General features: G+C 47.5%; 1 protein-coding gene across 3 annotated transcripts; it reads right to left on the bottom strand.

Moving 5' to 3' along the window:
• Window positions 1–1641: 1641 nt before the first annotated feature.
• On the bottom strand, window positions 1642–14093 carry cnot10 (CCR4-NOT transcription complex subunit 10). 3 transcript variants are annotated; one of them, XM_023964252.1, is made up of 19 exons: window positions 13866–14093; window positions 13188–13282; window positions 12921–13082; window positions 12695–12848; window positions 11461–11600; window positions 10641–10724; window positions 10480–10563; window positions 10046–10163; window positions 9723–9872; window positions 9346–9548; window positions 6532–6653; window positions 6271–6450; window positions 5433–5513; window positions 5224–5337; window positions 3351–3481; window positions 3246–3278; window positions 3041–3165; window positions 2164–2239; window positions 1642–1955 (listed from the first exon to the last, which is right to left on the bottom strand). In XM_023964252.1, the coding sequence occupies exons 1-19, from the start codon at window positions 13894–13896 to the stop codon at window positions 1795–1797; spliced, it is 2244 nt and encodes a 747-aa protein (XP_023820020.1). In that variant the 5' UTR covers window positions 13897–14093; the 3' UTR covers window positions 1642–1794. The 3 variants fall into 3 exon arrangements, with proteins under 3 accessions (XP_023820020.1, XP_004077691.1, XP_011483229.1); XM_004077643.4 differs by having other exon boundaries at window positions 3041–3168; window positions 13866–14092; XM_011484927.3 differs by having other exon boundaries at window positions 3041–3168; window positions 11461–11597; window positions 13866–14092.
• Window position 14094: the final 1 nt, after the last annotated feature.

The raw sequence follows: 14094 nt of genomic DNA, 5'->3' as shown, positions 1-14094 counted from the left end.
TAACAGGAAGTGGCCACCTTTGAGGCTCACACTGCCCTGCCCTGTGATGGACGGTGTTTTCTCACCACATGCTGGAGGGGCGAGAAAAACCTGTAGGGGTGCATTGTGTTTGCTGGGCTCCGCTGAGAAGTTCCCTGTGGAGAACATCGTTTTCAAAGTGTCCGTACAGAAAAAAAGTTTGTGGTTTGCTCAAACCATGAAGTAGCATCATGTTTCAAATGTACACTACCCCTACAGGGACAGCAGTTGAAAGCAGAACAGATAAAAACGTGCGGGTCCCCCGCTGAAAGGATGCCCCAGCAGAACTAAAAGTGACCCTAAACCACATTCCATTTCCAAATGTTCAAATAGCCCAAATATTGCAGTTTCTTAAAATACCCCCGGAGGTTGGTTTCAAAAGGAAATTATACCCCTGTTAAAAGCCCAACTGTACAACCAAAGTAAACTAATGCACAGCCTGGAGACAAACATGTTTTTGATAGTCTATTCAGAAGAATGAGCCGTTTGATTTTATTCCTGCTCAGCTTTTTTGGGGTGGATTGATTGGATGGTGGACGGACTCAACAAAAACCTGAGTTCACAGTGTCAGCAAGTCACCATCAATCAATCAACTTAATTTTTCAGTAGCACTTTTTCTGTAAACGTTTATAAAACACCATTAAAGTCAAACACACGGCAAAAATGATATAAAACGTTACAAATGAAACAATGAGAATGAAAAGAAGTCGTCTATTTTATATCCAATGAGCGAAGAAACACCGGAGATAATGCTTAAAAATGAATCAAAGTACTAATAAAACATCATTAAGCCAGTAGTGAACGTTACAATCATATACTTGGTGTCTACCTCACACTTTGGGATAGATCACCACAGTACCTTCTGTTTAACTGGGGCCCTGTGACCACGTCTGTAGAGGGCTAGCTCAGATATTAGTCTGAAGAGGTTAAAGTTGGTCTTCTTTTCCTTTCTGCTCTTTCCTTCAGAGGTTGACACAGCGAATCAGCTTCCTCCATCTCACCCTGCAGCAGTCATCCTTTGACCGTTCAGATTCTTTTGTTCCCTTTTGGAGATGTTCAGGGCCTCTAGTGTCACAAACACTCAGACTGATTGTTCCAAACAGGGCAGTGGAATCCTGAAGGGATGAGTATTTTTGCTGTAGATTAAGATATTTCCCTGAACCAAAGCTTCAGTGGGTGAGGTGCAGAGGTACAACGGCCAACCTCTTTTCAGGTGTAAAGTTTGGTTCCCGGACTGCCTGACCATGTTCCGAAGAGTCCATGGCGAAAACATCACAAGTACCATCCTTACTGCGAAGGAGGGTCTGGGCACGGATGCCCAGTTTAGTTTAGCCATTACCTATTCAATTCTATGACTTTATGCTCTGATTCATGTTTATTACAAAGTTACCGGTATGAAGCCCACTGAGATGACTATTGTTGTAAATATTGGGCTATTTAAATAAAATTGAAGTAGAAGATACTGAACGCCAGTTACAGGCCGTTGCTGCACATCAGTTTTTATTTTGAATCTAGGGGGGTGAGAGTTGTGTGTGTGTGTGTGTGTGGGGGGGGGGGTCCCGTTCAGATGGTCATGGTAAATGTGTTCAACCAGCAGAATCAGAGAGACGATGATGCAGAAACTGGCTTTGATTTAAGACAGTTAAATTTATTGACACTGTTCAGAAAAAAACATTTATAAGTCAACAGAAATAAAAGTGCTGCTCTCCGAGAGTCACAGAGGGTAGAGTTATAGAAGCAGCTGCTTGGGTCTGTGGGGGGGGGGCTCCCAAAAGCTCATTTCCGCTGAACCTGTGTGAAGGATGATGGCAGCTGGAGGGGCTGGAAGGACTGCAGGGATGACGTAGCTTTCCTGTGGGATTCTGGAGAGGTCCTGTGGACGGCCATGGGCAGAAGCTGGTTCCGTTTGATGATCTGCAGGGCCAGCTGGGTGTTTCCTAAAAACACACAAGCGTGGGGATTGAGGAAAAGCAGGCTGAACATTAGGATGACTAGACACAGAACAGACAGCATCAACGTCTTTTGAGAGGAGGGGAAGCACGGCAGCTGTGAGGTTGTGGATCTCCACAGATCACCTCCTCCATCCAGTAGATCAGCGGTTAGACAAAGAACCTCCAGGATGTAGGAGTGTGGCCCACAACTGACCGTTCTGAAGCTCCAGGTACACGCCCAGCAGGATGGCTTCAGGGGGGATCTCCTTCCCGTTTGTGATGGACACAGCCTGAGGATGACCAAACCAGCCGTTACACAACAGACTGAAGTTGGATTTCTAAGTCAGGAGCAGACGAAAAACATGCAGTTGGCAAAATACTCTGGCAGGAGCCTCAAAAGTCGCCGGCCGGCATGCCTGTGAATGTGTCACGGTCCGTTTTTTGTGTGCTTGTCATGATCTCACCAGTCTGTTTTGTTCTTCCTACTTGCTTTATCCACTAACATTACAGAGTGTTAGTGGATAAAGTACAGTTGGATGTAGGTTTATTGACCAGTTTGAACGGTTTGTTTTTGTCTGTGGCGATGCAGAAAACGAGTCACAGTTTGTGAAGCTGCAGAGGCAGACGGGGACCGCCAATAAAGTACCCAAAACACCCCACACAAACAATAGCAGTAACTCACCATAAATGATCTCTAAAACATCACAAGTACTCATTATTGTTAAAGGGCCTATACCATGCTAGTCTTAAGCCTGTTATAGTAAACAATATCCATGTATGATCATTTATCACCTCTGGCACACCAAAGTATGATTTTCTTTTTATTTTCGCAGCTGATTTCCAACCCGGAAGTAAGAGGACTCGATCTCTGAGGCTCCGCCTTTTGCTCCTTTAATTCATGGTGGTGTTTTGGTGCCAAAATTCATAGGAAATTGCCAAGCAGCGCCCCCTAGTGTAATATGTAATACATTTTCCCTTTCAAACTGCAATCTTGCAGAAACAGCAGCGTATCTCTTAGAGTTCTTCATAGTCTTAGCGAGCAGCTTTGGCGATGGCGGTGCTTTCAGGTGTGTGTGGACCAAGGCACTGACCTGGTTCAGACAATTGCGGGCCTTGTCGTACTCGCTCCTTAAGCAGTAGGCGCTGCCCAGGTTGAAGAGCATGATGGAGCGAGCCGCCGCCACGCTGCCGGGGTAACATAGAGGCGTCTTCTTCCCTGCTGCGTTTGCAGGACGTCACAGTGATGAAAATGACAAGTGTTCCAACTTACAGTGGGTTGAAGGTGCAAACACTCACAAGGCTCCACTGGCTCTTCTCCCCTCTCTGGACCTGCTGACCAGACAGAATAAGAACGCAGGAAGCAGAAGTGCAGCTTCTATTGTAAAGAGCAAGCCCACTGACCCTGATCCGGATCGCTGCTCACAACACCCACCGACACGTCGCTCACATTCTCTGGGTTAAGGTGGCTGATGGCGTCTGAGATTCGGTCCAGTGAGATGAGGGCTTCAGCGGCATAGATGTGACCCAGAAACCTGCAGAGAGGAGAAGCCGTGACGCGACGGACTGCTGTTTTTTCCCTGCCCCTCTGTACCTGGAAGGCCTTTTCCCAGAAGGTTGGTCCTCTCTTAAGGCCGTGTCACACAGCCACTTTGTATATTTTGTGCAAGTTTCGGTTTATGAAATTGTGGTCTTTTGTGATTCATGCGTGATGTACATAATTCATAAGTGCTTCTTGCGTTCGTTACTCATCAATGTTCGTGGAGGCGTCTGTCCTTTTCTTGGCCTGCTGGTCTGTTGATGCAGATTTCTACCATTCAGATTCTGACTGCATGCACAGAACAATCTTTTTCATCCTATGAGTTTCCTCCTCTTACTGAAATGAGGTTTAAAATAAAATGCTTGAGATGCTGTAGATCAGGAGTGGGATAACTTTGAGACTCGTGGGCCACAAAGGGTTCAATAGAAGAACCAGACCAGGAGCCAGTTTTGGTAATCTACCTTATAAAAGAGAGAAATAACATGGAATCTGGAGGAAAACATTTGGACTAAAAATTTATATTTATTTCAAAACTGTGACTTTTATTCTCAGTTTAGAGCCAATTGCACCAACGACTTGATGTACCTCATGTAAAACGCAAAGATGTTATAGCATTCAACCAATGAAAAAAAGTCAGATTTCTATGTCTTCTGCTGCAGTGAAGCATATTTCTGCGTTACCTTTTCACCAGTTCACTGTTCCTTCGTTTATTGCAGGAGTTACGTTCTAAAAATAACAATGAAATCCGCGGAGAAGGATTATAGATTTTCATGGCAGTGAAACTCCTCACTACACACTTTCTACACTTTTCTCAAACAGAGATGAATATTTTCTCACTTTTCTCTCTTGTTTAAATTCTCAAAGTTCAAACCTTTATAGTAAACAATTCCAGGATCTTAGAATGAACACAAAGATCTGATCGCGATCAAAGATTTCTGTGGATCTGAAGAGCTCTGAGTTTCTGTACAGGAGACATTGGATAGAGGACTGATTGACAAGGACTCCAGCCAATCAGGACACAGAACAGGAGGCGCTGTTTGGGGGGGGAAAAGCAGCATAATCGCTCTAAAAGAACAAGCAAAACCGTGTGATAGAAGAATCCGCAGGGAGTAGTTTTCCCACCCCTGCAGTAGAATAACACTAAACAAGAGGAAACTCTTTTTACCTCCCACTGTTGAACAACTACAGAATTATTTGTACTGTTCGTCAGTCAGTGAATGTTTCTCATTTGCACTCCAGCTCAAGACTCACGCCGCTCCACAGACGACCTTAAGTCAAAATCTGCGTCCTGATTTTCACAAGCTGGTGGAGTTCCGGATCACGAGGCCTGTGGGGTTCAGGTGTGCCTCAGAAAGCATCACCTGCAGGTGGGAGCTACCGCTGCGATAAGCCGCTGAGAGCTGCTTCTCCTGCAAACAAGACCGTCACAGTCTGAAGGACTCTCACCTGTCTGGAAGTCACCAGAAGTCCCAGAAAACAGCAGAAAGGTTAGCAGCACTTTGCTGCTTTACACAGAACCTGTGAGCTCTGCATCTAGAAACACTCATTTTGGGTTCACCGCTGTATCATCAGTTTGATTTGTTGCAACTTAGATAAACTGCTGTAATCTTCAAAATGCAACGGAGACATATTCAAAACACACAGAAGGGAAAGAGATGGTAAAAATGTGGAGTGGCTGGACCAACCGGTGGTGATCACAGAAAACCAGCAGATTCCAAAAACGGAGGCAGAACTTACTTGAGGGATCCAGACAGCTTGTTCTGGTTCAGCAGCTTCTCAGCGTGGTTTAGAGCCATCAGGTTGTCTCCAAGAGCCAGCGCCACGTAGGCACTGCAGGCTAGAATGGAGCACCTGCACGGCAGACACACACACACACACACATTAGCGTCGCGCACACACACAGCAGGATGCCACGGCGATGCTGGAGATGAGACTGGGGTCCCTACCTGAGGTTCTCTACCTCCTGCTTCCTGAGAGGAGATGATGGAGTAGCAGACATGAACTTGTCCGTCTCCTGACCCTTAATGCTACCAAACGCACACAGTTAAGACTTTCGTGAGGTTTTTACATATGTCACATTTAAATGATCATAAAGAAAGAAGGAGAAAACTTCTGTCACATGATCAGCATTGAAGATTTGCATCAATTATGTTTGCGTTTGTCTGCATGCACAGGAGTCTTTAGAAGCTTTGGAAGTGAAGCATCGGAAATAGAAGTCAAACGATTATCGTCCAGCCGGATTATTGGTTCAAATATTGTCTTTTGGATTTTGGAACCAGCTTGTTTAAACCCAACAGGCTGATTTTGAACTGGTAATTTTGGTTTAGATACAACCACGCCGCTCTGTCTCCAGTAGTGTCCCGCACACAGAGCTGCTGATTGGTTATGCAAACCACGCCCTGCTAAGAGGCAAAGCCAATCAGAACCCAGAACTGTTAGAGTCCTTAAACATGGTGAAGAAAGAGGTTTTCTCGTAGGGAGAAGCTCTGGATGGTGTGGGGATGTGTTGGAATCAGGACAACACAGAAAAACTCTCCTGAAAATGTCATAAACATCTCAGTCCTCCACATGTTACACTACCAGCAGCGCACTGAGATTAAAACCAGCGCACGCGCCTCCGCTGCTCTGTTATTTGCTTTTTACGTTCTTGTTTTTTGCATAAACAAAGGTAATCAGTGGTGTTGGTATTGAAATTTTGATGTCACTATGTTCACTTTTACTTCGGCCTTCATGGTAATAAGCCTGAAAAAAACCACATCTCTAACTGTAAAGCTCCCTGCTCACCTGCAGGTGTCGCTGTTTTCACAGCTGCTCTCGGCTCCTCCGGATTGGCTGGAGCTCCTGGAGCTGCTCTCCGTCATGGCGTCCTGTTGGTGCTGTTCAGGAAGCAGCAGCAGAGCGTTCCTCAGACAGATGGCAGCAAACTCCATACTGGCCACTGGGATGGCCGCTGACTGACCCTCACTGTGCGATCACACAAACACACACAAGTTAGTCAAACCTGAAAAAGGACAGATGTGCGATTGGCGTTGGAGTGACTCTGACCTGTAAGCGGTGTTCTGTGCGGACTGCGACGCCAGCACTATCTTGCGGTGGTATCCCTGCCCGATCACAGACTGCACTATTCCTTTCTTACACGGTAAGCCTTTGCTTTCCTGCTCAGAGCCCTGCCAATACAAAGACAGGGATTCAGCCGAGCGCTTCACCATCACCCACAGCGCTCCCACCAAGACCGTCAGCAGAGGCCTCAGTAGAAACCAAACCCTTTTCTGCCCAGAGCAGGGAAGATGAAGGTTTGATCGAATGGTTGAGGTGTAACGGTTAGCCGACATCCATGTATCCATGAGCAGGAACCACTGTGTCTTACAGACCCACTTCAGCGAAAATGTTCTTAGAACAGCATTTCTGAGCATTTCTTTGTTCAAATTGTGATGAATCAGGAGCAGACGAAAAAAATGCTGTTTGAAAAAAATTGTAGTTATGTAAAAACTACAATCAGCGGGACAAAGTCTCCCTGCTCTGCTCCCTTCTGATGCATCCACCTGCAGACAAATGGATCCATGAACGTCTTTGTTTTCCCCGTCTGAGCTGGAATCTGGATCAGAACTTTACGGCTGGTTAGCTATGATGTTGTTTTGTTGCACTGCTAATGTTAGCATGGGGGTGCGATGAGCTTCATATGGTATGGGCCCTTGGGCACGTCCCTCCACGCTACTGCCTACATATGTAGCCACAACTGCCCAGGTCTGGTTGTCCCTGTGCCGGTCCCCAGCCCGGATAAACTACAGAGTCGCGTTAGGGCGTAAAACGCTCTGCAAACCCAAAATATGCAGATCAGGGGAAGCTGGGGTCACTGTGGCGACCCCTGAGGGGATGTGCTGAAAGCTGGACCACATTGTTGTTGCACCGCTAATGCTAGCTTGGGGTTGTGAGAATCTGGAAGCTAGCAGGAGAGAGTGAAAACAGATGATGGGGAATGAGGGCAGGCTTACTCTGCACCAACAGTCCCGCCCACAACTCAGCGGTGAATTTCTAGTGAACTCCTGCTGCTCTGCAGAAACGATGCTCTAGGAAACGAAACAGCTTTCTTAATTTTTGGCAAAAACGACATTATCATAAATAAAAGTCCACTGGGAACACTTTGAAGACAGATCGGAAGAGGATTGGAGTGGGACTTTAAGCTTGAAGAGTCTTGGTTCAGTGGGCAAGGGGCCTCATTTATAAAACTTTGCGTAGGATTTGCGTCAGAAGTGGCGTACGGATGAAACATAGGACGTGCGTACGCACAGAAATATTCGGATTTATAAAGCCGTGCGCACGCACATCCTACGCATCTTTCCCTTTATAAATCACAACCAATTCTAAATGCAGCGCAGCTTTTGCGGCTTCATGACACGCCCATAGTTGCCCATAAATAGTCCGTGAAACGCCCACAAATGAATATTCATTGATTGCAAAACCATGGCACACACCGAGAAATCAAAAAAACGCAACTTCACTCAATGTGAAGTAGAAGTTATCGTTGGCGAGGTGGAAAAGAGGAGGAAAATGTTGTTTGGAGGGCACAGTGTGGGCATTACTAATGCCAAAAAGGCACGTGAGTGGCAGACGGCGGCAGACGCCGAAAATGCTGTAGCCTCACAACCTCGGACCGTGGCCGAAATAAAAAAGAAATGAAAGAAATGGTCGGACATCAAACGAGGCAAAAAAACGTGTGTCTGCCACGGGTGGGGGACACCGTAGCTGACCCCTCTTGATGAGAGACTGGCGGCTATTATTGGGGAATCCCTTTTAAGTGGAGTGGTGACTGAGGCGGAGGGGGACACGACGCGCCAGATGCACCGGGTGACACACCGACGCACCAGATGCACCGGGTGACACACCCCCAAAAGCCCGCAGAGGTCCAACAGGACGGCTCGAGGAAGTCGGAACCGGCTCATAAGCCACTCGTCCTCGTTTGCCAGCAAGTCTTCTTGCTGTCTAAAGATGCGTTCACTCCGAATTCTTCCATTTGCCACATCTGTATCTTCTTGATGGGGCATTTTATTTCCATCCATTTAATTACATCTGACAAGCTACAGATGTCGGTAATAATCGACGTGGAAATGGGAAATTGTTCAGCGCAAATGTAATTTATTGTTGCTTTCTGAATGGTTGAGACATACGCCATACATGGTTTTATCAAAAATAAAACAAACTAAAGGCATATGCATGAATACCATAATTCTGTAGCTTATGAAGAAATGTTTTAATATGAAAACAACTTTCCCCAGTGGACAATTAATACGTCTGTCTGTCTAATTGCACCTATATCTGCTCCGCCAGACGGACACATTGACGGGAATATCAGTTTTGTACATTATTTCGTTCTGTTAACTATATTATTTATGAGGATGAATTGCACAACATGCCAATATTGTAGAACATATTTCACTTTTCTTTTTGCAAATAAGTGTTCATTTGAATTTCTGTTGTAATTTTCGTTTGATTTTTTTTATTTGTTTCACTGCTGATCGGTCCAACGGGTGTTCGTGTAGCTGTTAATTGTAAGACTTGCTTTGTGAAGTCTTCATGTTATTTCTGAGAGGCAGTATTGTCATTTTCACTTTCACGTGTTTCTTCCATCTGCCGACGGCGTCGCCGTTTCTCCTTTCACCCGTATTTGTGCGTACGCCTGGGTCAGAGCTTGCGTGAAGGACCGCACATTTTCCCGTCAAGTTTGCTTTTTATAAATATCAATTATTGCGTAGAGAGTGGCGTACGCTTTCTTTTGTGCGTACGCAACGTTTTTAAATGAGGCCCCAGATCTCCATGCGTTTGTTTATACAACATGACAGAGGAAAGCTGAGACGGACATACCCCTTTGTTGGCAGAGATGCAGCACTCAGCGAGGCGCAGCCACAGCCGGGGGTTGGAGTGGTACACCTGCACGGCCTCCATCAGACACTCGAAGGCTGCCAGCGGCCGGCCGATGTGCAGCAGCTGGATGCCACAGTTGTACAGCAGCTCGTAGCGCTTGTTGGCCAGCAGGGCGCACATGGGCATTCCTGTGAAGCTCTTTGCTTAAAGCCAGAAAGAAAACGGTGGTTATTGATGTGGCACTTCACGATGACTCTGAAAGATGCTGGGGAGAACGTGAGCAAGTGAAAAAGACCAACACTTGGACCTGGATGGTCTGCTCTGCACACGAGGACCCGCCCTCTAGAGTCAGACGAGGGCCGGGACGCTGTGCTTACCCTGGCTGCTGCTGCCGTCTCCCAGCTGAGCGCACGTGTGATCGTTCTCCTGCAGAGCCTTCTTGAAGTAAAAAATGCCCAGGTTGTGCTTCCCCATGGCAAAGTGAATGCAGCCCAGGTTATTCCAGAACATACAGCGAACACATTCACCTGGACGACGGGGAACACGGTCAGAGGAGGCAGCAGAAGCAAAGTCATTCATGACAGATGCTTTCTGATTGAATGACCACTAACTTTATTGATCCGTTTACAAAGCTTGAGTCGTAAATCCTTCACAAACATGCAGGTGATACTTATTCAGATGTTCCAGCAGAGGACCTGACCTGTCTTCATGGGTCCTGGATGCTCGGCGATGTTGCAGCTGTTCAGCAGCTTCACAGCTTTGCGGTAGTTTCCTCTCAGGTACTCAAAGTTGCTCTTCAGGAAAAGGGAGGGTGCAGACTGCAGGAGGAAAAAAAGCACCACAGTAACGACATGACCACAGTTCAGCCTGTGAGCACCAAAACTGAAATAAGCAAGGACATGTCCTCTCCAGGGTCACTGGTGAAGCATCCAGCAGCACGATTTCTATCAAAAAAAAGGTTTCTAAGTAGAAATCCAGTCATGAAAAAGATGGGAGGCAGATATAAACAAAGCTAAACTGAATACAAAGACCTGGAATCTCATGATTTTGACTGTACAGAATGGAGCTAAACAGGAGACTCAGGGTTCTCTGGACAGAGGAAGGCTGTGTGCATGGAGCCCACTGGAAACTCACATTTCCGGCTGTGTTCATCACCGATTTGATTTCTCTCTTACAGGCCTTGGAAGACTTCATCTGGATGTAGGCTCTGACCTTGTACTAGAGGGAGGAGACAGAGAGTGAGGGTTCTGGAGCAAGGCAGCAGAGTGAAGGGAGAGGACCCAGAGAGCTCTGACCTGGTGGAGTTTGTATTTTGCTGCTTCAATCATGGCTGCAAACTCCGCCCTCTGGCTGCCAGCGTCCTTATGTGAAGTGGCGCTCTACAAGCACACACACATAACAGTAATGCTTCCATCATATACACAGTGGACAGAGGAACAGGACTCTCGTGGTCGGTCCCTTCATTCCGTTTCTAACCCACAGGAAGGAGGCAGGTCGACAGTGACGCGTCAGCTGCTGCCATGCATTTCCTAAAACAGCGAGCAGCAAGAGAGGCAGCTTTAAAAGAGTAAAAAAACTGCAGCCTGTCATGAAGAGGCCCAGAGAGCAGCCGCACGAGCCGTCACTGCAGCCTGAAACCGGCTGGAGTGAGGAAAAGAAAACTGCAGAGAAACTAACTCCAGTACTTCACAGACTACAAGTGGCTCTGGACTGCAAGTCTAACTTTTGGTAGACTTTTGAAGAGCTCTGTAGTCACAGCCGCTCCATGACATCGTTCACAGATTCTCCCAGGACGGTGAGCTTCACCGTCTGCTGCAGGAGCTGCGTCTGAATGGTGCTTCCGTCTCTTCAGACTCAGTTTAAAAAACAGTTTTTTTAAATCACATATATCATTTGCTCCTGAGTATAAGTCACACCCCTGCCCAAACTAAAAAGCTATTTATACTCCGAAAGATACCATAACTCTGCTTTTCAACATCTTTGTTCTTGTAAATCATTAGGATTTAAGGTTTAACATTTACCTAAGGGACAGAAAAAGGTTAAACAAATCTAAGTAGAACAAAGCCTCCTCCTGTAAATGAGGCGTCTCTTCATCACACTGCCGGCGCCGCTTACCTCTCCTTTCCCGTTCCTGCTGCCGCCCTGAGCAGACAGCTTATCCAGCACGGCGAGCAGGTGCAGCGCCTTCTCTGGCTGGAAGGTCAGCAGGTACAAGTCCACCAGGAGGAAGCAGACGGCCTGAGCAAACTTCTCTTCTGGGACAAATGAAAAAGTCTTTACACACACAGCCGAGAGCAGACCTGATGTAAGGCACGCCATGCATGGAGCAATCCCCCCCAGTCCAGTCTGCACCAGCAGGCTTCCTGTTGGGTCAGACTGTGCGGGACGCGTCCCTGAGGATCAGGACGGTGACTGTGGGAACTTGATCCATCACAGGAGCTTTCAGACAGAACGTTGCAGAAAAAAGCTGAACCCACAGGCGCTGAGAACAGATCCTGCTGCACAACATGCCGTCTGAAGATGGACAGCCTGAAGATGTGGCTCAAACCAAGACTTTTAACTTCATCATTGAAGCTGGTTTGAAAAGAAAAGTATCAGCTGATTGGTCAGATCACAAAGAAAGCTGGGATGTTTACATCAGAAAAGGCAGCACCAGCATAAATCCAGGTTTGACCTCTCATTACATTTACAGACACTACAATGGAGACGATGCTTCCATTTGAGGGTATTTGGGATCAAAAAGGAGGCGTGATCTGGTGACTGACAGGTGACTTTGGGTGTGCCCCCCCCAACATCTGACATTTCCCATTATTGGAAAAGCTAGAAGTTTGTAGAATCTGGTTGAAGAGCAACTACCAGGGAGCTGAAAACTCGTCAACTGAGCTCAGCACAGACCTTAGGGTCACATGACCAAAGATGGTGTGTCCATGCACTAAACCTCATTGGACATTCATGAAGACTTCTCCACATCTGTGTTTAATGTATTTACTATTTAAATCATAATGGAATCCAGGTTTGAGCAGTCCAGGCCCTGTGGGGTTTGAAGAGGAACCGGTTCTACGTGGCCTTCATGTGAAAAATGCCGTGGAATGTTCCTTTAGTCCCCTGGAGAATTGGAAGCTGTGAATCGGAAGCCAACTTCAGCGTCGTCAAACACTCCAGGTCCATAATCAATGAGGCTGCAGGGACTCTCCATTTCTGAAACAGACCTCTCTGGGACACAACAGGACCCCAGTGTTCTCACAATGTGACCTCAGTGACCCCCATGTGAACGTCCAGACGCAGAGCAGAGCATGCACCTGTGCCACAGACAGCGGCAGGCGGGGAGTCTGCCCTGCTGACTACTCACCAAACGGCTCCAAGAACTGGTAGAGCTTCTCTCCAATGGAAATGGCCTCAGAGAACTGCTTCAAGTGGTAACAGATGACCGCTTGATTGTAGTACAGCAGGCTGTTCTCCACGTCGTCCAGGCCATCGGCGTCTTCCGTCAGCGATGAGTGGAGCTGGCGGACACAGTCGGCCAATCAAACGTCTCATAACGTATTAGAGTGCAGGTGTCGGTGAGCTGCTGTTACCCGGTTCTTCATGGCCATCAGCGTCTGCCTCAAAGTGCCCGTGGTGGTCTGACTGCTCCTGTAGAACTCTGTGACGGCCTTGTTCATGGCGATCTTGTAGTCCTCTTTGTTGAACTCCAGCAGGGCTTCCAGGTGCTTCATGGACTCTTCGTACCGTCCAGCCTGTGAGACACAGAGGCTTCACGTCGTGTGGCATTACCCAGCTCCAGCCTCCACCACATGCACCAAAACCTGTTCTGCTGACGATCCGAAGAGAGACGGACTTACCAAGAAGCACTCGTACGCACTCGAGGCCAGCTCCTTCTCCTGGTCGCTCATGCCCGTCACACCCGAGCCGTCATGCTTCTCCTCGTTGCGTTCGGCTGAAATTGCAACAGAGGAGACATCAAACCCTCTGAGTTCCACCTGAGGACGGAATGCGTGGCTCAACCAGAACCCAAAGGGCGCCATGTCTCTGCAGTCCTTCCCTCTCACTCTGGAGGCTTCAGACCCCACATGGTAACTTCCTAAGACCATTTCTGAAAATCCCTCTCATTTAAGGCAGATATTGTAGCCTTAAGTTTAGCAAAAGAATGTCACGTGTATGACGACGTAATGACCTTCTCTCAGTTTATTGTGGGACGCGTCTGTTCATGGCCAAGCTGGGGTTCCTTCATACGTGGTGTTGTGTCTGAGTTATGGTCTGTCCTGTCATAGTTCCATGATGAGCAGCAGGACCTGCTTGGATCACCTCAAGAACTTTGATCTAACCACAGTCTGCTCAGTATTATCTGCACCCCAACTTCGGGACGGTTACCTGGGAGTCCTGGATCTGCCACGGGGCTGTCGGGCTACCTCTAATGTCTTTTGGGGGGGTTTCAGCTACACTGACGGATCATCATCATGCAGAAGCAGCCGCTAACTGAGCAGCAGCTAGTTAGTAGCATCATCAGCCGGAACACCCACCGGAGTTTTCGGCCATTTCCCGGGTCTTCATCCACAATCCAGCCGCGGAGCTGTAGGAGAACACAAGAACAACGCCGGGAAGAGGAAATCCTGAATATCCAACTGGAAAGAGTTTTACACGAACCGGACCAGCTCTGTTTGTGGTCGGCTTCAGTGACTGACTGCTGTAGCCGCTTCTCTTGGTTCTTCTTCGGTCACTGGCGCCATCGACACCAGCGCACGGTTTGTC

Source organism: Oryzias latipes, chromosome 16 (assembly GCF_002234675.1).
Source record: "Oryzias latipes chromosome 16, ASM223467v1".
In the NCBI taxonomy this organism is placed as follows: domain Eukaryota; kingdom Metazoa; phylum Chordata; class Actinopteri; order Beloniformes; family Adrianichthyidae; genus Oryzias; species Oryzias latipes.
This window is presented reverse-complemented; position numbering and strand designations above follow the sequence as displayed.

Excerpts from the sequence above, each read along its gene's own strand:
- cnot10 (XM_004077643.4), bottom strand. The coding sequence starts at position 13,896 with ATGAAGACCCGGGAAATGGCCGAAAACTCCG. Across the intron at positions 3,279-3,350 it reads GAGCAGCGATCCGGATCAGG|GTCCAGAGAGGGGAGAAGAG; the intron begins GTCAGTGGGCTT and ends TCTGGTCAGCAG. Across the intron at positions 2,240-3,040 it reads CCCGCAATTGTCTGAACCAG|GCTGTGTCCATCACAAACGG; the intron begins GTCAGTGCCTTG and ends GGTCATCCTCAG.